At 45.7% G+C, this 25,465-nt stretch overlaps 1 protein-coding gene across 1 annotated transcript in view; it reads left to right on the plus strand.

The window, feature by feature from the left end:
* MYH11 (myosin heavy chain 11) overlaps positions 1 to 25,465 on the plus strand; it is a 119,402-nt gene that overhangs the window by 63,959 nt on the left and 29,978 nt on the right. The window contains exons 9-19 of the mRNA XM_082857252.1: positions 1,701 to 1,799; positions 4,995 to 5,138; positions 12,988 to 13,083; positions 15,146 to 15,264; positions 16,857 to 17,009; positions 17,938 to 18,111; positions 19,087 to 19,260; positions 20,633 to 20,747; positions 23,421 to 23,614; positions 24,992 to 25,113; positions 25,241 to 25,310. Of these exons, the coding sequence (XP_082713378.1) occupies positions 1,701 to 1,799; positions 4,995 to 5,138; positions 12,988 to 13,083; positions 15,146 to 15,264; positions 16,857 to 17,009; positions 17,938 to 18,111; positions 19,087 to 19,260; positions 20,633 to 20,747; positions 23,421 to 23,614; positions 24,992 to 25,113; positions 25,241 to 25,310 (1,460 nt within the window). The remainder of the gene's footprint in view (positions 1 to 1,700; positions 1,800 to 4,994; positions 5,139 to 12,987; positions 13,084 to 15,145; positions 15,265 to 16,856; positions 17,010 to 17,937; positions 18,112 to 19,086; positions 19,261 to 20,632; positions 20,748 to 23,420; positions 23,615 to 24,991; positions 25,114 to 25,240; positions 25,311 to 25,465) is intronic.

Genomic DNA, 25,465 nt, shown 5'->3' on the forward strand with positions numbered 1-25,465 from the left:
ACCTCAAGCAGCCTGTGTTTGATTCTGAGTGGACCTCTCCCTAGCTGAGCGACCTTGGGCTAGTTACTCAACCTCTCTGTGCCTCGTCAGTGAAATGGGGATGATAATACTACCTGCCTTATAGAGGTGTCGTGAGAATCAAGTGAATTCATTCATGTAAAGCTCTTAGAACTGTGACAGAATAAGGGCTGGTTGAGGATCGGCTATCGTGAGAACTTCGCTTCATCCTTGTCGAGCCAGGGTCCAAGGCTAAACCCGGACCCCTTGTCCTTCTTAGGAACAGGGCGGCTTCAGCCCACAGACAGGACATCAATGGAAACAGGACCTTCCCAGAGGAACAGCCTGCTTCTGGCAAAGCAAGCAGGAAGCTGTTTCTGTAAATCTAAGGAATCAGAATCCCAGCAGCCCACCAGTGCCACCTGTCCTCCTTAGCCTCCCAGAGGGGGCTCAGGGCGTGGCTGGGGTCAACTGACCAGGCCCCATCCCCACCTCCCAGAGCTGGGCAGGGATTAAATGAGATACAGCAAAAGACACCCATATTCTCCTACGGGGGGATAAGGAGACCATAAATAACCTCGTGTGGGCTCAGAACGGGTATGGCCACCAGCTGAGTTCTGGTTTTCAGAAGTTTCTGGATTTGGGAATTGCAGATGAGAGTTTGTGACCCTGTATAATAAGAGGCGTTGGGAGGAGAAATTAATCTACATGACCTGACATGACAGAGCGGGGGTGGGGGACACAGTCTAATCCAATGGATTTGGGAGCACAGAGAAGTGATCATTCATTCTTCAGTGGTTAGGGTTTTGCAGATTTTGTCATAGTCAAGTAGAGCCTGGTTCTTACATGGGGAAATCCACCTGGTACAAGAGCCCAACCACCCATGTGCCTCCCTACCATCCCCTCCCCCCATGGCAGAACAGCTCTCCTTAGATTGATTAGTGGGTCATGTTTACAGTCTCCTGAGGCTAGACAGCTAGTCAGCTGGGTCAAGGTCACTCAGCCAGCCAGAACTGGTACCCAGCTCTCGAAGCCCAGCCCCTTGTCTGGGGTGGTTTTGGCTACCGCAGACACTTGGCGTTGTCACTTCCTAGCTCTGTGCTCCTGGGAAATTGAGCCTTCCCCGAGCTTCCCTGGGCCTCAGTTTCCCTATATTGAAAATGCAAATAATATTCGCACTTAGCTTCTAGGATAGTTTGTGAGGTGTAAATGAGAAAATGCACGTCAGACATTTAGCACAGGAATTAACGAATCATAGAGGGTGTAATTATTTTTACTCTGTAATATCTAAAGACAGCTCACTCTGCAGAAGAGGAGTTGGTGACAGCTGCTGGGGAAACATCTCATTTCATGCCCCTCCCATAAGTCTTTCATCCTGGAGTCCTTTGACTCCTGTCTTTTTATGCTTTTTTTCCCCCACTCTGTTCCCCTCACTTCTCCCCGGCACTGGGGCCTGCCAGCAGCACCCAGTGGTCTCTTTTGGATCTGTGAGCCAGAACTGGAAGGTCAACTCATGTGGACTAGGCATGGATGGCTTGACTCTGCCCCAGCAATCAGACTCTTCAGAACACTCCAGGGAACCTCTCCCGGGTCCTGGAGATTTCCCCTCCAGCAGCTGGTGTGACAAGGATTGGGGAGGAAGGTCATGTTCCCACAAGAGGTACACGTGGTATCCCTGGGATTCTTAACTCCTCCCAAACCAGATCTGCTAGAAAAGTCACGGGCGATTCGCCAAGCCAGAGACGAGAGGACGTTCCACATCTTTTACTATCTGATTGCTGGAGCCAAGGAGAAGATGAGAAGTAAGTGATGAGCAAGGACGTGTGTTGGGAGATCTCAGCCCTCCCTTTCATCATGATCCAGGGTTAATCGATCAGCCGTTAACACAGAGTCTGAGATCCTGCCAGGGAAAGAGCTACACATCTCTGGGCAGCATCTCCTTTGTGTGAGTGAGTGTGGCTTCTGTTCAGTCATTCTCATTTACTGAGCACCTACTATGTGACATAGTAGATGTCCATTTCAGTTAGGCATTAAATAATTCATTAATCAAGCCCAGTTAGACTGGACGACATCAAGTCCAAATAGACACAATCTGTGCCTTCCAGGAAGGGAGAAAGACAATTGCCATATTTGCACATTTACAAAAGTTGCAGGTATTTAAGAGGCATTCTGATTGTATAAGGAATTTGGAAGGGCAGTGGAACCAAGTACTTTTCATTATTCCTGTTTTGAAAATAACTTTGAATTGACCTTTTTGTAGGGCAGGGGTCACCTATATTTTTCTGTAAGGAACCAGATAGTAAATCTCTTAGGTTCTGTAGGCCACACGGTTTTTGTCACAACTACTCAGCTCTGATGTTGTAATGCAGAAGCAGCCATAGGCAATGCCTAAACCAATGGGCAAAGCTATGCAATAGAATTTTATTTACAAAAACAGGAATGTGCTGTAGTTTGCTGCCCTCTGTTGTAAGGAAAATATTTTTCACATAAAAACTATATACTGTATACCAGACTCCAATAGGAAGTTATACATTCTAGGCGTGTAGAAGAGTTAATCTACTAACTGCAAAGAATATGTAAATCACAGCTGAATAAAGGAGTACACCAGTCAATACAAGTACATAGTATGGTCTACATTCTAGTAATAAGTTTAAGTCCTAAATTTTAGGAGAACAGTGCAAATTTTGCTTCCCATCAGTTTGGAGACCCGGGGTTAGTTATTTTGCTTAGAAAATTACCAAAAGGGTGTGTGGGCTGGTACCTTTGCTGTGATGAGGTGTATTGCAATGTTCCACCACTAGGGGAAGCAGCGTTCCTTATTTAATCTTGTTGCTTGGCATCTGGAGCAATTTTGGATAAAAGAGGGGAGGCGGAATGGATGTTAGTGGCACATAGGTAAATTAGCAGTTACAGTGCAGACACGATGACGTGGCCCAGAGGGAAGCGTTTATATTTTTCTTCCACCTCTTTGGCACCAAAGTCAACAATTTTGTTGTTTGGTAACCTGGGTTCCAGTTTTGTGCTCTGCCTCCGGTCTCCCAGAAATCAAGAGAGGATAAAATCAACAACTGAGATCCCTAGGAACCACTTGTATGCTTGATGATAGATCTGGGAAGAGGTTAGGCTTTTAGGGGGAGTCAAATATTTCCACATGTATCCATGGTCTGGATAATGAAATCTTGGCAAAGACTCAAATCCTTGTGACTTTAATCAGGCATTTCAGTTAATCCAAAGGCTTAATTGGTGTCTCGGGTCAACTTAACCTCAACTTTATCAAGTAGCTTCCTAGTGACTTGACCCAGGAAAACCCTTTGTTTAAAAAGAAGAGCATCTTGCTGAATTCCCTCCAAAAGTATAATCAAATCCAGCCTAATTAAAGATTGATCTGGAAAAGGACACTTGATATATTGGACAGTGTCATAAAAGCAAATAGTATAAGAAAAAAAGAAGGAATTATAAATTTGGGAGAGAAAGGGATGAATAACAACAAAGGAATGTAACTACAGAGTATGACTTTTCAGAGAATAATATTTGATAGATGTCATAAACAAGGAGTTGACAAATGTTTTTACTAAAGGGCCAGATAGTCCATATCTTAGGCTTTGGGATCATTTGGGTTTTCTTGCAACTACTCAACTCTGGCTGCTATTGTAGCATGAAAGCAGCCATAGAAAATAGACAAGGAGATGGGAGCGGCTGTGTTTCAATAAAACTTTTTTTTACAAATAAGAACCTGCTGTATAAAAAAATAAAAATTCAAAAAAAAGAACCTGCTATTTAAAAATATAAATAAAATAAAATTCAAAATAAAAAGAGCCTGCTGTGTTAAAAAAAATTAAATTAAAAAAAAAACTTTATTTACAAAGATAACCAGCAGACCAGATTTGCCAATCCCTAACATAAGCCTTATCTACTGATTCAGCTAGAAATAGTTTGAGAAGAGGGAGGCTAAATGGTAAGAGCAATTGTAAGAGCACCAAAGCTTTTTTCCACCATAGCAGGAAGTCAATGGATAATATCTAATTTTGACATATCCAGAAATAGCCATTAATATGATATATAAAAGTAATATATAGTAAGCCTATTACATAGAGAGATAATGATAACTACCAGAAAAAAACAGTTAAAAGAGATAAAAGCAGTTATTGTAGGGTAAGGTAGGAGTTGGAGAAAAGATGGGACAAGCAATTGGTGTTTTTATTATAAACCTTTAGATAGTAATTAATTTTTTCTCATAAATATATTTATTAAGCTTAACATGTTTGGTGAAGATAGGACAAAATCAACTATTACACAACATATATAGAACAAAAATCACAGTGTTAATTAGATATTAGATGTCCAAAAACATATATGTGGTAAAATCATATACAGCTAAAGAATTATTTGACTATTAAAGAAGGAAAAAGTGGGGTGATTCAGGGACAAATGCTGATGAAGGTTGTAAAACGAGGGTGCCTTTTTCCTCCCTCGGGATGCTCGTCAAGTTCACATTAAATTCTGTTTGATCAGTGTTGACTAGAAGCTGCAAGTTTCATTTCTCAGGCTCTTAGTACAAGCATCATATCAATAGCTCAGTCATTGATTTTAAAAATCCATGTGTATGTGTGATTTTGATAAAAGTTTAATAAATGGATGGATAAAGATTAATCTAACTTTTCAGAGCTTTGTTTCTGAAGGCAGGGTACTTTGGGGCAACTGAGATAAAGGTGTCTCTTCCTCTGGGTAGATGCAATGTTCTGTCAGGGGTCATGGCTTAGCAAGTGGAGCCAACAATGGATTTCAGCTGCCAGGCACTCGGGCAGTGCACAACCTGCACCACTGTATGAGGTGGATGATGGCTTCTATGCGATGAAGCAGAAGGAAGGTTTAAACTGTCCAAGTCTTGGGAAAGGGAAAGAAATTATGATGGGCCAGACCCTTTACCAGGTTCCTGTCTCCTGTTCAAAATAGAAGTGTGCCTTCCTGACCACCACCCCGTCTTCCTCTCCTTCTAGATGACTTGCTTTTGGAGGGCTTCAACAACTACACATTCCTCTCCAATGGATTTGTGCCCATCCCGGCAGCCCAGGACGATGAGATGTTCCAAGAAACCTTGGAGGCCATGGGGATCATGGGCTTCAATGAAGAGGAGCAGCTGTGTAAGTCTTCCCACCTCGAGGCAGGGTGCTGGTGAGGAGAGCGAGGTTCCTGCTCTCGATACTGATACCAGGAAAGCTTTACCAGAAATCCAGGCTCTTGTTCAACTCGTCCAAAAGAGTTTGGGCAAGGAACACAAGGCACTAAGGAAAAAAATAAACACACACCGACACACACACACACACACACACACACACACACACACACATACACACACAGACACACACGTGCACACACACATACTGAGGCTGAGTAGCAAGAGAACAAAGAAGTTTATTTCGTGCAGAAGTGAAAATTACATACTTAAAGAAGAGTGTGGGCATCCTCTTGAGTGAGGGGTGCCCCGCAGGGTTGTTGATCCCCCTTTTATCTTATTTTTAGCCCTTTGAATGGGTGGGTGTTTTTGATTAGGGGTGGAATGTTCATTGAGGGGGAAGGTTGAGGTGTGGCCTGGATTACACCAGGTTGCATCAGCCCCCAGTCTTGTGCATTTTTCTGCTGAAACCACTGTACCTGTGCTCTAAGAGATGTTTTCCCTTACATTTTCCTTTACTAGTCAAGCGCCACAGGTGAAAAGTCTTATAGGGTCATCAGCAACCTGTGCATTTTTATTGTGCATGCTCTACAGTTTTATTGGTCAGTTTCTTGTTCAGATGTTACAAAATTTCTGTGTTGGATACCATTCCTCCATGCGTCATGGCCTCGTTAAATGCAAAACAAGGAGGTGGCTTTGCCTTCTGCCTAATGCCTATACATGAGGAGGCTGTCCTTGGGCCCGGCCCTGTCTTTCCTGCCTCAGTATCACTGGAATTAGTTAGGGACTTTTCTCTGGTCAGGACAGATTTCTGCTCTCTGAATTCCCCACTCCCTCAAAAAAAAAAAGGAGAAGGAGAAAAATTAATATTACTTTAGGTGGTTTATTGGTGTTTTAGAAAGGTGGCTGCATGAGTTATGGCTCTTTTGGTTACAAGTGACCAAACTGGCTTAAGCAAAAAGGAAAATGATTCACTCATAGAGCTGAAAAATTCAGGGATAGTGGTTTCAGGAACAGCAAATTCTAGGGACTCAAAGAATGTCTTTAGAACTTGGTCTCTCAACAACATTGTCTTTAAGTAGGAAGTAGTTTCTTGGCAACAAAATGGCTGCTGTGGCTCCAGCCCTTACATCCATTGGTTTTATGTCCAGCAGAAATGAGCAGAGTGGATTCCCTGCCTGCACCCCTGAATGGAGTCATATTGCCTAGGTTGACATGCATATTCCTGAGCTACTCACAATGAGCCAGGGTTGTTGAAAGCTCTGTTATGTCTCTTTGTTATGGTCTCGACTCCATTCTTGGAGCTGGAGGTAGAGAGGTTGTTGGCCTCATTGAGAACATGTAGGTGGAGGGGAGGGTGAGTAATTGAGGCAGTCGGTGTGCTTGGGTTCTTCCTGGAAAGGCAGTTCTGGTGATGGACCAATATTGATCAATATCATCAACCAATGACCAAGAAACACATTTCGTCCTGAGAATAGGAAAGCTCATAGAGATATTTCTGGTTTCCATACTGTGCAAGAAACACTTTTTCTTCTGGGTTAGATATGCCTCAGTACTCAAGGTTAATCTCTTTTGGGAACACCAGGACAAGATTGTGGGAATTTTCGCTTTCTTCCCACACCCACACCCCTTTGGAGCCCCAGAATAATGGCTACAGTTGCAAAAATGAAACTTATAAGGAAGGGCAGCTCCTTCAGAGATAACTTGGGGCCCAGAAAAAAGAAGACTCCATGAATGAGATAACAAATGGGTGGTGTTTGTGGATTTTGGCTAGGATCCTACTTCAGAATCCAGTGCTTACAGCATCCCTTCCTTAACAACATCAGCTCTCCAAGAATGATTCATTTTATTTGGAACATGAGTCAGTTTTTACTTCTAATCTTTGCTTTAAAAAAAGAAAATACAACTGATGATTAAGTACTTGCTGTAGGCCAGATATTTGCTAAATATCCCCCCCCTTTTTTTTTTCGGGACTTCCCTGGTGGTCCAGTGATTGGGACTTCGCCTTCCAGTGAAGGGGGCGAGGGTTCGATCCCTGGTTGGGGAGCTAAGATCCCACATGCCTCGTGGCCAAAAAATCAAGGCATAAAACAGAATAAGTATTGTAACAAATTCAGACTTTTTAAAGACTTTAAAAATGGTCCACATCAAAAAAAAATCTTTAAAAACAGGAAATTAATGGGGTGGAAAGGGCCATATACACAAATAAACAGATAGCGGCATCATGACAGGTACCTGAAAAGAGATACAAATTACACTCAGAAGTCCAGAGACTGTAACAAGTAGCAGAAATATCATTTACATAATTGTGACTTTAAGTACAACGCTCCATGGGAAAGTAATGCATAAGAATTTCAGAGCCACTGTAATGAGAAACACAAGTTTGTAGGTGACCTTTTTTGTCCCACAATGAAAGGTCTTAAATGTCAGGGTCATATTTCCTTTTTTTTAAAAATTTAATTTTATTTATTTTTTTATACAGCAAGTTCTTATTAGTCATCAATTTTATACACATCAGTGTATATATGTCAATCCCAACCGCCCAATTCATCATACCACCATCCCCACCCCACCACGGCTTTCCCCCCTTGGTATCCATACATTTGTTCTCTACATCTGTGTCTCAACTTCTGCCCTGCAAACTGGTTCATCTGTACCATTTTTCTAGGTTCCACACACATGCGTTAATATATGATATTTGTTTTTCTCTTTCTGACTTACTTCACTCTGTATGACAGCCTCTAGATCCATCCACGTCTCAACAAATGACCCAATTTCATTCCTTTTTATGGCTGAGTAATATTCCATTATATATATGTACCACAACTTCTTTATCCATTCAACTGTCGATGGGCATTTAGGTTGCTTCCATGACCTGGCTATTGTAAATAGTGCTGCAATGAACATTGGGGTGCATGTGTCTTTTTGAATTATGGTTTTCTCTGGGTATATGCCCAGTAGTGGGATTGCTGGATCATATGGTAATTCTATTTTTAGTTTTTTAAGGAACCTCCATACTGTTCTCCATAGTGGCTGTATCAATTTACATTCCCACCAACAGTGCAAGAGGATTCTCTTTTCTCCACACCCTCTTCAGCATTTGTTGTTTGTAGATTTTCTGATGATGCCCATTCTAACTGGTGTGAAGTGATACCTCATTGTAGTTTTGATTTGCATTTCTCTAATGATTAGTGATGTTGAGCATCCTTTCATTTGTTTGTTGGCAATCTGTATATCTTCTTTGGAGAAATGTCTATATAGGTCTTCTGCCCATTTTTGGTTCATTTGCAAATATTTTCTCCAATTCTGAGGGTTGTCTTTTCGTCTTGTTTATGGTTTCCTTTGCTGTGCAAGAGCTTTTAAGTTTCATTAGGTCCCATTTGTTTATTTTTGTTTTTATTTCCATTACTCTAGGAGGTGGACCAAAAAAGATCTTGCTGTGATTTATGTCAGAGTGTTCTTCCTATGTTTTCCTCTAAGAGTGCTAAATCCCCTTTTTAAAAAAATGTACCAGAATGTTCAGTTTTATTTAAATACTAAAAAACTGGAACAAACTAAAATATTGATTGATAGAAGGCTTATTTAATTATTGGTTGACCTTATGAAAGAAAGCAACGGGACCTTTTAAATGGTCTTAGAAAGACATTGCCTTATGTGGAAATGCTTCTAATATATTTAAAGTGAAGACATCAGGGAACAAAGCAATGTGCTAAATGCTTTATATGCATTATTTAATGTCAAAACAACCCTAAGGGGTGGCCATTATTACCTCAATTTGCAGATGAGGAAACTGAGGTACAGAGAAGTAAAGGAAATTACCCAAGGACACACTGTTGGAGCTGGGACTCACTCGGGTCTCATGGAATCCCAAGCCCCATTTTATGATTCACTGTGCTCTGTTTTTGTCTGTGGGAAGGTGGGTTTTGTCCTTTAAACTTAAAAAAAAAAATCTGTGTCAGAACCAAGGTATGGAAACCAAGGTTAAAAGGGGCCCAGAATGTTCTACAATGTGGACTCGCTTTGCTGGGTGATAAGTGAAACAGAAGCCCACCATTAGATGGTGGTCCCTTCTCTAGTCCCTTTCAGTTCTTCTGATGACTTTCAAAGAGAGGAGCAGTTTGGCACCTACTAGGTCTTCAGCCCCTCCCTGACACTTGCTAATCACACTTTTAACCCTGGAGAGTAGACCCCAGGCCCAGCACCTTGGGCAGGCCCTAGCCTCTTGCTAGCATTTGATAATATGGTTTATCTTTCCTGTATTTATTTTTATAGGTGCCATCTATTTATGGCAAGGGAAGCTGATTTTTCACTTAAGATAAAGTTTTCTACTTAAGTGAATCATAGGAAAGAGAAGTGAATGTAAAGAAAAATGTTAAGTAAATAGTAGAACAGATGGTATGCCTGTAGAACAAGCATTAGGATGAGGGTGTACAAATGACTGACACCCATGGGACACAGACTTAGACCAGTGTGTATACCAACCTTGATTATAAATCTAGGGCTACTCCCAACCCTCCCCAAAGAAGCCAAAGGAAAATGGGGAGCTGACGGTAGTGTCAGGCCTGACCCCTGGAACTGCATGAGGTTCCAGGTGACCAGTCTCCTCTGGTTCCTGGACTTCAGCAAGGGAGAATTACTTGCCCTAGATTGCACAGGGAGCTAGGAACAGTATAAGACCATCGTAATCATTGTGACATCATAACAACTACTGTTTATTGAGCACTGCCTGGGTTTAGGTGCTATGCATTTAATCCTCATGACAACCCTATGAAGCAGGTGGTTTTATGGGCCTTCAGATGGTGAAATAGGCCCAGAGAGGCTAATACCTGACTTGAAGTCACACAGCTGCTACTAACATGGCCAAGATGCGAACCCCCGGCAGCTAACTCCAGCATTGTCCTCAGATCCTCCCAGGGACTGTCTAGGTCCATTTCCAGGTGTCAGTCATTCACAATTGATGCCGCTTCTGGGTTTCATCTGTATCATCATTGTTTGAATATTTTTATGCCTAGGGTGGATTTCTATAGCCCCATCCACTCTGGGCTTTGTCCTCAACAACAGTTCCGTACAATCACTAAGTATGTGTCCTGGTTATACAATTTGAAATAAATTAGAATAAGTACCTAACTATTGAAATGTTTTAAAAGTTTCACATACTACCTATAATCATCCACCCTGTGTACATGTGGTACGTCTGCCACATGTTGGGAAAGCCTATTTCCTGTTCCTCAGTAATAAGGGTGGCGTATTAGTTTCCTGGGGCTGCTGTAACAAATTACCACAAACTTGGTGGCTTAAAACAACAGGAATTTATTCTCTCATGGTTCTGGAGGCCAGAAGTCTGAAACCAAGGTGTGGGCAGGGGTGGTTTCTTCTGGGGGCTCTGAGGGAAAATCCATCCCAGGCCCCTCTCCTGGCTTCTGTGGCTACCGGCAGTCCTTGGCTTGTAGACGCATCACTACAACCTGCCTCCTTCTTTACGTTTCCTTCTGCCCTGTGCATCTTCTCTTCTCTCTGTCATCAGGTCACTTGTCATTGGATTTAGGGCCCACCAGATCTCATTTAATTGCATCTGCAGGGATCTTTTTTCCAAATAAGGTTGCATTCACAGGTTCTGGATGGTCATGTCTTTGGGCGGCCACCAGTCAACCCACTACAGGTGGCTACTTCTATTTAGCACCTACTGGGCCAGGCCCCTGGTTTGCAGCATCTCTCCTGATATAAACATTATGAAGCAGGTACTGCTGTTACCCTCTCCATTTTGCAGATGGGGAAACTAAGGCTCAGCAAGGTGAGGCTGGACTTCCTAACACTAGAGTGCATGCTTTCAACCACTGCCCCAGACTGCCAGCCCTTGCCACCCTTGCTATCTGGGCAGCCCTCTCCACTTTGCACTTTGCTGTCCACCAGCTCTTGTGACCTGGGAGTGGTGACAATTCTTTTGTTATTTCTGTGACAGTGCTATCTATACCAGAAAGTGCAAACCAGCAGTGCCTGAGCCCTCAAGAGAGATTGGTCTCCACAGCCATTAAAGTTGTCAATTTTAAGCCTGGGTAGATTTCACATAAAAATCTGGGTTTCCATCATCTTTGGAAAAATCAGAAGCCTGGCAGTTCTGGGCTTGCCTCCCCCGCGGCCTTGATTGGAGTAGCAACTCTCCCCTTTCATGCAGGGTTGTGGCCCCCATGAGTCCCCACAGTCCCCATCAATCTGCCTTGCTCATTTAGACCAGTGGTTCTCAGCTAGGGGTGAGTCGGTCCCCGGGGGATACTTGGCAATGTCTGGAGACATTTTTGGTTGTCCCAACTTGGGAGAGGGTAGCACTACTGACATCTAGTGGTTAGAGACCAGGGATGTGACTAAATAGCCTATAATGATGCATAGGATATCCCCACAACAAATTATCTGGGCCAAAATTTCACTAGTGCCCAGGTTGAGTGCCGAAATTCACTGCTTACCCAGGCTCTGCGGGCATTCCAGCAATCCTAATTTAGACCTGCAGTTTAAGAACTGTGAGTATTGGTCTTGACAGTTTACTAAACCCCTTTCATAGATGGTCGTAAAGAAACTGCCTCAGCTGTGCCCTGTCAACAGAAGCTCTGTTCATCTTTTGGGTGTAGATTTTTGCAGTGGTGAATGGGAGCATATGGGTGGCCGATCTAGGCCTTTCTCCTCCTGAGCTGGGCCAGGTGTGAGGACAGCTGTTGTAAAAGGTTGTCACCGCTCGTTTGGCCTAAGGAACCAGAGGAGGCTGGAATCTCTAGGTTTTGTTCTTGGAACACAGTGATTTCTTCTTGGAAATCCTGGGTGATTTGCACCTGAGTTAATCCAAAGCCACGCATTTGCATTAATCAATCCTCCCTCTATCCATCCAACCAACCAACCATCCATCCATCCATCCATCCATCTATCCATCTTCCTCCATCTATCTATTCATCAATCCATTGATTGATCCATGTATTATCTATCCATTCATTGATCCATCTATCATCCGTTTTCCTTCCTTTCATCCATCCATCAATTCATCTTCCATCCATCCATCTTCCATCCCTTCCCATGTGTCTGAACACACCTGTGTAACTAGTACCTGTTATAACTAAGAGAACATGAATACCACCAGACCCCATGAAGCTCCATCTTGTTCCTTCTAGTAGCTTCTCCCAGTCAAGGATGACCACCATGCTAACTTCTAACAGCATAGTTTTGCCCGTTCTTGAACGTTCTGTAAGTGGGACTTATATGATATGTTCTTGTTTACATTTGGAGTCCTTTGTTCAGCATTAGTATTTGTGAGATAATACAGCAATCTTGTTGTTTGTAGTCATAAATCATTCAGTCTCCTTGCTGTATAGAAGGGGTTGACAAACATTTTCTGTAAAGGGCCAGAGGGTAAGTATTTTAGCCTTGGTGGGCCATATGATCTCCATGGCAACGGTTGAACTCTGCCATTAAGCATGCAAACCGCTATAGACAATATGTAAGTGAATGAGTGTGGCTGGGTTCCAATAAAACTTTATTTACAATGGCAGGCACTGGGCTGGATTTGGTCCACTGGCTATAGATTGCCATCCCCTGCTGCATAGTATTCTGCTGTAGGGCACGGTTTTTAGCAACCATCCAAAAATATTCTGCTCCTCCCAGCCAGGTTTTCTCCCCTCTTAGCAGGGAAACGGGGTGCTTTGGCTTTCTCCTAAAAGCTCAGAACTGAGTCTTTTTAGGGGAAAGATGTAGGCTGGTTCTGGGTCTTCAAGGACCTTTAGACTCCAAACCTTGGTATTGGCACTTGTGTCTTATCTGTACTTCTCTCCTCACTTCAGCCATATTGAAGGTGGTGTCATCCGTCCTGCAACTTGGGAATATTGTCTTCAAAAAGGAAAGAAACACAGACCAGGCATCCATGCCGGATAACACAGGTGCTTGCCGCTTTTTCATAACTGATGACTTTGGTGATGGGAGGGAAGGTCACATTGTCTTTGGTTATTTTTCTGGATGAGGTTATCTGGGGCATTAACAAGAACTAAACTAGATTATTATCACTTAATTCTCTCTTTTTTCAAACTTTTCACTGCTTAAGATCCTACGTGGAAAGTTCTTGAGTCAGAGAGTGGGGGGAAAGACTAAGTTTTGGATCAGACAGGATCCTTAGGGAGTGCCTCTTCTAAAAACCCCACACTCATTTGTTTTATCAAACAAATATTTTTGAGCACCTGCTATATGCCGGGCACTGGGATACAGCAGGAAATGAGACAGGGACCACCCCATTTCTTATGGCGTATATGGTCTTGTTGGGGAGACAGACCTCACGTTTCCCTGCAGTTGGGATTGTTGGATAAAATAAAGGATGCCCAGTGAAATTTGAATTTCAGATAAACACTTTTGATAGTAAGTATGTTCTAGGCAATATTGGGGACTAAATATTAGTCCCCAATATTATACTAAAAAGTGTTCATTGTTTATCTGAAATTCAAGTTTCACTGGGCTTCCTATATATTTTTCCTAAATCTTGATAGCCCTACCTGCAAATAAGCAGTGTTTCGTGTTTTGAAAAGATGGCCTGGCTACCACCATGCTTGTTGGCAGCTGATGCAAAAGACTGACATAGGTTCCCAACGTGCTCACCTGTGGCCTCACATCGCCGTCTCAGGCTGTATATTGGGTTGCTTTTCCAAGCTCCCAGTTTGACTGCCAGTTGTTTCTTATGTGTTACACTCCCAGATATAGCAAGTTAAAGGAATCCTCGCTCTGAGGAGAGACCCTCAGGGAAAGAGAAACCAAAAGAGCACCCTTGAAAAGAGATGGTAAAAAATCCTAAAACTACACTATTTACTGTCCACCTCACACATCCAAACTATCGTGTATCACTAGTCTTCATGTTAAGGAAGCAGCTAATGGACCTTTTTTTTTTTTTTTGGAGAAAAAGTTTTTATGCAGAACTACATGAATACAGCAAGAACCCACATGTTCACCATTCAGAATTGACATTTGTGAATATTTTCAAATACATCTTTGTCTTTAGAATGAAGCAAAACACAGTATAGAGAAGACTGACATCTCTTATTCTCCCAACTGAGTCCCTGAACCTCCTGGCAACCACAATTGTACTGTACCACATACCCTTCTGGTTTTATGTTTATAATTTCACACACATGTATCTGAACAGTATACAGTGTTGCTTTGTGAGTGTGTTTTTAATTTACATGAATGATGTCACTCTGTAGGCATCATTCTGCAACTTTTTTTTTTTTTACTCTGTACTCACAACTGTCTAGATCAGGGTTTCCTAACAGTAGCATCCCCTAGTGTGACAGCCAAAAGTGTCTCCAGATATTGCCAATGTCCCATGGGAGCAAAATCATTCCCAGCTGAGAACCACTGGTCTAGAGAGAAAGAAAAAGCCAGGTCATTGCTTTAACTGCTATTTGGTATTCCATCTTATGAAAATACTGTGATATATTTGTTTGCTCCCTTATGAATAGACATTTAAGTTGTTTCCAATATTTTTTCCACTACATACGCTGCAACATATATCTTGGAATGGTGGAACAAATGCTTATTGAATTTAACTATATGTCATGTTCATACCTACCTCATTTAATCCCATTGACAACCTAACAAGGTACCAAATAGCTGATCCTTTTTGTAAGCAAGAGCCTGGGAAGCTAAGAAGATTTTCCAAAATCACATGGCTAGGAAGTGGGAAAGGAGCAAGGATTTGAACCTAGTTCTGACCCTAAGCCCCCAATTGGGGCCCACCTCCAACCCAGCCCCATCATTGCCTCTTTTAGCCAAACACTGGGAGTGAGGTCACTAATGACAGCAGTTTTTAGGACTCTTTCATGCTATGTTCACTATCATGCTCCATCTCACCAAGGAAAAACCAATGTATCCACAGATCACAAATATCCCATGTTATGTGCCTTCTTTCCAAGCCTGCACTTTTGTGATACACTTAATATGCTTCTTCTCTCCATCCAGCTGCTCAGAAAGTTTGCCACCTCATGGGAATTAATGTGACGGATTTCACCAGATCCATCCTGACCCCACGTATCAAAGTCGGGCGGGATGTGGTACAGAAAGCTCAGACAAAAGAACAGGTAAATGATGCCTTTGCCATTTATTCCTGCACTTGTCATTTATTCCTGCAGAATCTTCCATCCATCCAGCCCTCTAGCCATCCATCCATCCATCCACCCATCCATCTGTCCATCCATCCATTCATCTGTTACCTAACCAAACTTGGGTCCACTCACCAGCCACACAGCAAAGCCAATTTGCTGACACTGAGTTGTGGTGAAGGAAAGTACAGAGTTTATTGCAGGTGCCCAATGAGGAGAATGGGTGGCTCATGCTCAAAAGACCTGAACTCCCTGGTGGCTGTCAGGGAAGGGCTTTTATTGTTTTTGTTTTTGTTTTTTGTTCTTTCTGCGGTACGCGGGCCTCTCACTGTTGTGGCCTCTCCCATTGCGGAGCACAGGCTCCGGACGCGCAGGCTCAGCGGCCATGGCTCACGGGCCCAGCCGCTCCACGGCATGTGGGATCTTCCCGGACCGGGGCACGAACCTGTGTCCCCTGCATCGGCAGGCGGACTCTTAACCACTGCGCCACCAGGGAAGCCCAGGGAAGGGCTTTTAAAGGCAACATTTGGGGTCAGGGTTGCAGGGGGCGTGACTTTCTTCAGATTGGTTTGTGGTGAGGTAACAGGGTGGTGTTCCAGGAATCTTAATCATCGACCTTCTGCTTCCGACCAGTCTGGGTTCTATACACTTGTGTATGTGGTCACCATCCTCCACCTGGGTGGGAGTCTTAGTTCCTGCAGAACAACTCAAAGACTGTATCCCATTCAGATTGTTATGTGTATCCCTTGAGGAGGAACTAGGACTCTGTTTTATCCCTGCACTATTGTTTCTTGACGGCTTTTCCTTTGTTTCTGCATTCCCTCACTTCCCTAATTAGTAACTCCTTGAATCTGCTCTTTGGAAATCAGGGAAGGCTTAGGAGCCCTTTTTCTACAAACAAGAAACAGGGGGCATGGAGGGGCTTTTGTACCTGTCAAGGCCCCACAGGGTCCTGCTCAGTTTTGGCCCCCATCCCCGCTCCAATCCTGAGTGGAACATGTACAGTACGAGAAAGAGAATAAAATTTTGGGTAGAGAGATTAATCATAAACTCGGCAGAGGAACTTGGTTTTAGGGGGACTTGGTTTCACATCCATCCATCCACCCATCCATCTTTGTATCCCTCATCTATCCAATACTAGAATAATCAAAGTCCTATGTCAGGTTTTGAAGATACAACACTGACTGCCTAAGAACAGCAGAGTTCCTCACTCCTGACCTCATCTTGAGCTCTTAATTGAAGGTACGAGGTCTGAACTAAGTTTTGGAAATGACTGTATACCCTTTGTAGAGGCAGGACTGACCGCCTCTAAATGATCACTGGGATGGAGCAGACTCCACTTTGTTCCAGGTCCCTCTGACAGGAAGTGATTATTATTCACATTGTCATTCCTAGGTCTGACCACTCTGTCCCTCATTGCTGGTTGTAGAGATGGTATAGTTTCCTTTTCTTTGTTTATTTTTTAAGGACTGATTATAGGTAGAGGGAAAATAAAAATCCAGGGCCACCAGCCAGGCCCATGTGAAAACACAGCCCTTTGGGAGTAACCATGTCCTCTCGCTCCCCTGTAGGCAGACTTTGCAATAGAGGCTCTGGCCAAGGCCACTTATGAGCGCCTTTTCCGCTGGATACTCTCCCGCGTGAACAAAGCCCTGGACAAGACTCACCGGCAAGGGGCTTCGTTCCTGGGGATCCTGGACATCGCTGGATTTGAGATCTTTGAGGTACAGCTTGGCAGGCTCATGACAGACATGGTCTCGGTTCTCTGGAAATTAGCTTCCACTTGGAGAAATCACTATTTTGGAGAAAGGCAGGTGGCTACTATAGGGTGGGAGACTGTCTAGTTAAGGTTAAATCCTTGAGGGTGTAAGAGACAGAAATCCAATGGGGAATGTATTGGTTTCTGAAACTGAGGCCAGAGGTACAGCTGGATCCAACAGGCAGGACCTGAACTCCTGCCATCTCCCTCTCTCCGCCATCCTCCACCTTGGCTCTATTCTCAAGCAGGCTCTCCCCTCATGGTGGCAAGATGGCTGCCACCGCTCCAGACTGCCTCTCAGTTCCAACCAGTTCCAATTCTTTCCAACAGTTCCACCCAAAGTCTTGGAATTGAGTCTCATTGACTCCTACCTGAGTTGGGCCACATGTCACCTCAGAGCCAAGCACTGTTTTTCGGGTCTTTCAGTACTTCATGGAATGTAACATGCCTCCTGGATCCCACTCCCATGGGTTGGAGGGAAGTTCTCAGTGAAAGGGAAGATGTTGAGATTGACAGATATTCCAGAACATATCTACTATGGAATTACTCCCTCTCTGAGCCTCAGTTTCCACATCTGCAAAATGGGGTGATGAAATACCTTACACGGTTATTCTATCCATAAATCATTGTGCAGATGGAGATAAGCATCCTTAAAACCACGTGTGTCCGTAAAACCATGTGACATGAGAATAAGTAACTTTTGCCAGCCCTCATGAACCCTGGGCAGCCTTCATTGGGGCCTGAGACCTCTCTGGGTGCTAAAATGGCACAGCAGGCTTGTGGAAAGTATGTCCGGCGTGGGGCTTTCTCCAGCACGGAGCTTCTCCAGGGCCCCAAGTCCTCTGACTTGTACCGTGATGCTCACGGGGCCTCCCCTGGTGTCATGTGCTCAGGTGAACTCGTTCGAGCAGCTGTGCATCAACTACACCAACGAGAAGCTGCAGCAGCTCTTCAACCACACCATGTTCATCCTGGAGCAGGAGGAGTACCAGCGCGAGGGCATCGAATGGAACTTCATCGACTTCGGGCTGGACCTGCAGCCATGCATTGAGCTCATCGAGAGGCCGGTAAGGTCCCACCTCACACTCGCACGCAGCCGGTACGCGGACCCTGCACACTCTCCATGGGGCACAGCTTCCCCCATCACTGAGTCCCAAAAGCCTGTAAACTGAATCTGTGTGAACTAAGTCACATTGTCCCTTGACTCACATTTTCATATCAACGGTATTTCTTTTTTTATTCCTCCCCTCTCCTCCCCTCCCCACCACGCCCATCCCTCCCCTTCCCATCTCTCCCAGTCGTTCATTCCCAAAGGCAAGGATCTTGGTTTTTTCACTGACCCATCCCAAACTCCTAGAACCATGCACATAATAGGTACACAAGAAATAATTATTGAATGACCATTTACTGAGCACGTACTATGTGCTGGGCCCTCTCTTTAGGGGCTGGGGATGTAACAATGAATGAGATGGATGCAGTCCCTGCCCTCCTGGAAGAGCGGATAATGAAACCAAACAAAAGAAGCAACTAAAACCCCTGATAAGGCCAACTCGGAGAGTGGTTTAGGAGTGCCTGCTTTGGACAGAATAGTCAGGAAAGGCTTCTCTGATCTGAGTCCAAAAAGTGAAGGCCATTCCAGCAGAGAAAATGGCATGTGCAGATCTGGTAGTGCTCTTGACACCTTAGTTTAAAGTGTCTCAGCCACAGAGAAGCACTTTACTCAAAGGAACCCTTAGGTGAATTTATACGTAAAGGAATGCATTCCTTTGCTGGAACTCTTTGTGATGTTGTGTGTGTACTGCCCACGAGGGGGCAGCAGCAAGCATGTTCTGTTGGGGCTGGCCCTTCCCTAGTGCTGGTCCACTGGGCACATCATTCTTTGAGGATAGACTGGGGGAGCTGGGGTCGAGGGCATAAATCCACCTTTATATGTAGGTAGATACAGTAATGGAGCCTATGCATGTGTTTGGGTGACCGGCTCTTCCTGGCAAGCCTGAGGTTTGGGCATCCTTGCTATGGTCTGCCCTGCTTGTCTTCCACAGAACAACCCTCCAGGTGTGCTGGCCCTGCTGGACGAGGAGTGCTGGTTCCCCAAAGCCACAGACAAGTCCTTTGTGGAGAAGTTGTGCTCGGAGCAGGGCAACCACCCCAAGTTTCAGAAGCCCAAGCAACTCAAGGACAAAACTGAATTCTCTATCATCCACTATGCCGGGAAGGTACCAGCTGAATGTCCCAGGGGTCTTTCTGTCCCAGGGGACCCAGGCAGGATGCTCAGAGTAGGAGCAACTTGCGAATGGCAGAACCCAAAGACATCTGGTATAAATCAAATCCCAACCAAGTCTTATACATGATTTGTCTAAGCATCAGTAAGGGACAAGATATAGAGATATAACATATAATAGAAAGGCTAAGGTATATATAATACATGTATATTAGAGATATAGAATATATAATGTAGTGGAGAGGCTAATATATATGTTGTATATTATATACATATATGAGATATATAATATAATATATTAGAGAGGCTACTGTATACAGCTATTATATTAGCCTCTCTAATATACTCCAACCTCGGTGGCCAGGCAATTCTTTCTTGTATAGACTCTAAATCCTTCCTGCTACAAGTTAAACCCAACAGGAAGGGCCAACTGGAATGGGGTGACCAATAAACCCACTTTTGAGTCCAACAGGAATCTCCTTTATCATGCCCTTGGGTTTGCCATTGCCAGCCTGTGCCACCCAGGGAAATCTGCGATGGCTGTCTTCTTCTTCCTTCTTCCTCCTTCCTCCTCCTCCACCTCTGTCATCACTGTCATCATGTCATAGCTCTTGATGTACAGGACCTTCCCCTATGGCTCCTGAGGGTCCTGGATAATGTAGAAAAGACAGAGCTCAGTCTGACTTGAAGAATCTTAAGAGTATTTTATTGACTCCCCAGTATCTTCACTGGGGACAAGCAATGCCCTAAACCAGGGATTGGCAAACTACAGCCCAGGTGCCAAACCCAGCCCACAGCCTATTTTTGTAAATAAAGTTTTATTGGCGCACAGTTTAGCTCAGGCCTGGCCATCGCAGTTAAAACCCACATCCTGTAAGAGCCCACCAGAGCTATTTTATCAGGTCCTTTCCATTTCATAGTCAAAATAATAAAATTAAAAAGAGGTCCCCAAATTTAATCTAAAAACCAGATTGTTGTCAAGCCTTCACTGGATGAGAGGGGATACTTTGGGTGTGAGGGGAGGGTATTCACCACCAGCAAAGCTCCACACCTTTTGGAAATCACAGGCATCGTGCTGGGCTCTGGAAAAGGCATGCTGCCAGCGGAGGCTTACTAGGAGAAGGCAAGGATAGAGACGAGGCCTTCCTAGTAAAGGCTACCATGGCTGATGCCCTACTGTGCGCAGAGCCCTTTAAAGTTCTGACCTATTGGTCTCTTCATTGATGTTTGTGGATTCCCATCATGGCAACCACTAATGTTTCCTCTCTGACCTCGGAAGATCCGGGAGGGAAACAGGAGGACTGGAGCCCTGCCCTTAGTTCATAACTGAAGCAGGAGCACCTGACCGGTGGGGTGGTCCTTGGCAGGTGGACTACAATGCAAACGCCTGGCTGACCAAGAATATGGACCCGCTGAATGACAATGTGACTTCCCTCCTCAATGCCTCCTCGGACAAGTTTGTGGCTGACCTGTGGAAGGACGGTAAGGCCCTGCCTGCTGAAGCAGGAGGACTGAACTCCCTCCAGCCCCTTCCAGCTGCCCCTGATTCCCACACGTGCTCCCAGGAGGGGCGGGCCTTTGTGCAGTGGGGGAGAGGGCAGTGTTGGCAGGTGCTAATGATGTCTGATTGACACATTCAACAAATTCCTGAGGCCCTCAACCCCATGCCTGGACCCCAGGGAGAAGGTCCTGAGTCAGGGCTCAGGCACTGATGGAGGAAATATCCTAGAAGGCATGTTGGGTCAGAAGGCCCCTCTGGAGTCAGAAAGGCTTAACTGAATTCTCTTCTCTGCCATGTACCAGCTGTGTGATCTTGGACAAGTCACTTGACTTCCTTAAGCTTCCCTGTCCTCATTGCTAAAGCCAGAAAAAAAAAAAAAAAAATCCCCTACCTTGCCTAAGATTATTGTGAGGGTGAAATGAGATCAGTGGGGCCAAGCTTGACCATGGATCAGGATCTCCTGGAAGGCTTGTTAAAACTCAGATGATCGCTGGGCCTCCTCACAGGGATGGGGCCTGAGAATTTGCATTTCTAACAAGTTCCTGGGTGGTGCTGATGCTGCTGGTTTGGGGACCACACTTCGGTTCCCTTTAAGAATTAGAGAATAGATCATCCAAGTGAAGTACTTAGCATCTGCTGGCCCGTAGTAGGGACTTAGTATATATCGGCTGCTGCAATGACTATTAGGGGTGGTGGGCTTTACTGCTTTTGTTCCTGGACCTCGGTGCCCACAGCAGATTTCACTCTTGACACACAGCCTGTGGGCCTAGGGCCTACAGGACTGGCTGCCCTTGCTTTAGGCATGGGGTTCAGTTCTGCCAACATTTCCTGGGTGTCAAGGCCCTGGGATGGGGTAACAGCATCTCAACCTGGGTCATACCTCACACCTAGGACTCATGATGAACTCAGCAAGTCCTTCCTTCAAGGAGCCACAGTCTTGTGGGAGAGGCAGACAAACAAAGACATTATTACATGAAGCCTAGTTGAGCACAAGGAGCAGAAATGGTGGGGTCTAATGCCAGTGGGGTTGAACCCCACAACACCATCAACCAACTGGGTATAATTGACTATACCTGTAGTCTGTGTTGTCCAACAGCAGAACACGTGTTCTTCTCAAGCTCATGTGGAACATTCACCAAGATGGACCACACTCTGGACCCTAAAACACACCTTAACAAATTGAAAAGAATAGAAATCATATAATGTCTGCTCTTAGACCACAGTGGAATTGAACTAGAAATAACAGAAAGAGGGCTTCCTGGTGGCACAGTGGTTGAGAGCCCGCCTGCCGATGCAGGGGACATGGGTTCATGCCCAGTCTGGGAGGATCCCACATGCCACGGAGCGGCTGGGCCCGTGAGCCATGGCCACTGAGCCTGCGTGTCCGGAGCCCGTGCTCCACAACGGGAGAGGCCACAACAGTGAGAGGCCCGCGTACCGCAAAAAAAAAAAAAGAAAGATAACTGAAAATTCTGAAAATATGTGGAGGTTAAACAACACACTTCTAAATAATACAATGGGTCAAAGAACAAATTTCTTTGACCCATGTGTTATTTAGAAGTGTGTTGTCATTTGTTAATTTTCTCAAGGGAAATTTTAAAATGTTGAACCAAATGAAAATGAAAGCACTACTTATTAAAATTTGTGGGATACAGCAAAAGCTGTGCTTTGAGGGAAATTTATAGCAATGCCAGGATTGGACTTGGTATGTGCAGCACCTGCTGGGCCAGTAGGAGTCTCTCATTCCGTTCTGAAAGAAAAAGAGTCTTGGTGGTGATAATAGTAATAATGATAATAATAATACCACCACCCACTCTTTGTTGCTTTGTTGAGCCCTTACCAAAGTGCCAGATTCCTATGTTGGAGTGTTTGCTATGCCTTCTACCCAGAATATTCCTTCTCTTGATATCTGCCTGACTACTTTCTGGTCTCTACTCAAAAATATCAGTTTATCAGAGAGACACCCCCATCATGCTAAGAGATCACCCCCATCACTCCCAACCCACCTTAACCCTGCTTTATCTTTCTAAGCACACCTTCACCACCCAAAATATTATATACCTACATGTGTGATCATTGTCTTCTCCTTCCCTTAGAATATCCATAGGATATGAGCTGGGGTCAGGGGGACACAGGGTCTGTGTTTTGTTCACGTCTGTATGCCCAGGGCCTGACACACAGTAGGCTCTCAATAAATATTTGTTGGTGGATGAAGGATTGAAGGCAGGCAGGGAAGTAAGCACTTCGCATGCCTTATTCACTTATTCCTGCCCTGGGAGGTAGATGCTGTCATCAACTCCATTTCATAGAAGGAGAAACTGAGGCACAAAATGACGCTAGGCCAAGGCAGTGGCAAAAGCAGGATTTACTCCCACGTCTCTGTGACAATGTCAGAGAGAATTTGTTCTTTCTGTCACTTAGGAGCTCTCGGGGTCTCAGAAATAGATAATATAGTACTTGGAAAGCAAAGGCCCCTGTGCCTCCATTTACCTGCCTCTAGAGGGAAGGTGTTGGCTGGCAGAGGAAAGAATGGGGAATGGTGCCCACAAGGGAGCAGGGGACCGGAGGTCTCAACCTTCCAGGCTGGTCCCCTGGCCTGCTGTGGAGGTTCAGGTTCCCTGGGTGGGCCGACATCACCCTTCATGTGCCCACAGTGGACCGCATCGTGGGCCTGGACCAGATGGCCAAGATGACGGAGAGCTCGCTGCCCAGCGCCTCCAAGACCAAGAAGGGCATGTTCCGCACCGTGGGGCAGCTCTACAAGGAGCAGCTGGGGAAGCTGATGACCACGCTGCGCAATACCACCCCCAACTTCGTGCGCTGCATCATCCCCAACCATGAGAAGAGGGTGAGGCTACCACCCGGCTCCTGGGGGGTCAGAAGGTCCCCCCGGGACATCATCAGGGTCTGTGGGGAAAGGGAAGGCAGACCGGGGTACAAGGGCTGGAGGAAAGCTTGACCACCACCCCACCACCCCGAGGGCTCCATCTGACATCGGTAAGAGGCGCTCATTTCCCAGCCTGGAGGCAAAAGAAGGCAAGGGAGGAAAGGAGAATGCACCCGGGGACCTTGGGCCCTGGAGTGGCTGCACAGGGTATCAGATCACTCATTCGTCCATTATTCCAGCTAATAATTACTGAGCTCCCCTTGTGCCAGGAGCTGGGGATACAGTGCTGGATAAATTATTGTCCTTGCCTGCAGGTTTCTTATAATCTAGGGCAGGGGTGCTTTAGCTGGGGGCAATTGTGTGCCCTCCCGCCGCTGCAGGGGAGATTTGGCCATGTCCGGAGACATTTTTAACAGGGAGGGGGCAGTTACTGGCATCCAGTGCATAGAAGCCGGGGATGCTGCTAAACATCCTTCAGTGTGCAGGGCAGTCCCCCACCACAGAGAATTATCCAGCCCAGGATGTCAGTATTGCTGAGGTTGTGGGAGAGGTAGACAGCTGACACCCATGATGTTATCTGGGTAAATTATGAGAACACCAAAGAGCTGGGGCTCCCACTTGAGACTGGGGGCTCCAAGAAAGCTTCTTAGAGAATGGGAAGTTGGTGATGCTGAGAGCAGTGTGGGAAGGGCACCCTAGGCAGAGGGACCAGAATAAGCAAAAGCGTGGAGGTGAGAAATGAAGGGTCTGGGCAAGGAAACGCTAGGTGGGTCATTTTGTGTTGACGTGTGATGGTGTGAGGCAGGGATTGGGAAGAGCTGAGGCTGGAACTGTGGGTGGGGCTAGATTGTGGAGTTCCTGTGGGTGGACCAGAGCTTGGCCTTCCTTCTGTAGGATGCCATCGGGGGCTTTTAAAAGCAGGGGTATGTCATGATCAGATTCACATTTTAGAAACCAAATAAGGGGATAAGACAGTCAGGACAGGGTGGGACGATAGTATGAAGCTGTTGTGATCATTGGGACAGGAGAAGATGGGGGTGAGTAGATGGCAGTGACAATGGTAGTGGAGAGAAGTGTGTAGATGGCGAGATATTTGGGAGGTAGGAGTCATAGAACTGGTGATGGACAGGAGGTGAGGGAGGGAGAAGTGACGAGGAGGAAGCCCCAGGTGATGCTAGTGCCACCAAGTACGAGAGGTGGCACCAGAACCCTCAGCTGAGCTCTCACCTGGTGCCCCGTGATCCCCCATGGCCTGGCGAGGTGGGTCACCAGGCCTGAGATTTGGGGCTTGCTGCTCCCCGCGGCCCCGGCGGCCCACTGCCCTTTGTGTCTTTGCAGTCCGGAAAGCTGGACGCCTTTCTGGTGCTGGAGCAGCTGCGGTGCAACGGGGTCTTGGAAGGCATCCGAATCTGCCGCCAGGGATTCCCTAACAGGATCGTCTTCCAGGAGTTCCGCCAACGGTGAGCCCACCCACCGGGGCCGGGCACGGGTGGGGCAGCGGGTGGGACGGGGTTGAGCAGGCTGGGTGGAGGGACAGACAGACGACAGAGATTCACTCGGTCGGTGACTCCTGCCCTGTGTCTCAAGCTATGAGATCCTGGCCGCAAACGCCATTCCCAAAGGCTTCATGGACGGGAAGCAGGCCTGCATTCTGATGGTGAGCCCAGCCCCAGCCCCACCCCAAATATCCAACTGCAGACCTCCCGGCCTCTGGCGGTACTTCCTGCAGCTGCTCCGGGTGGGACCCTCCTTAAACACACTTAACCCCTGGCCAAGTGGCATAGCCGAGAACGGGAACTCTCATCCTCCTTC

Source organism: Leucopleurus acutus (genome assembly GCF_964270905.1).
Source record: "Leucopleurus acutus genome assembly, chromosome: 16".
Lineage (NCBI taxonomy): Eukaryota > Metazoa > Chordata > Mammalia > Artiodactyla > Delphinidae > Leucopleurus > Leucopleurus acutus.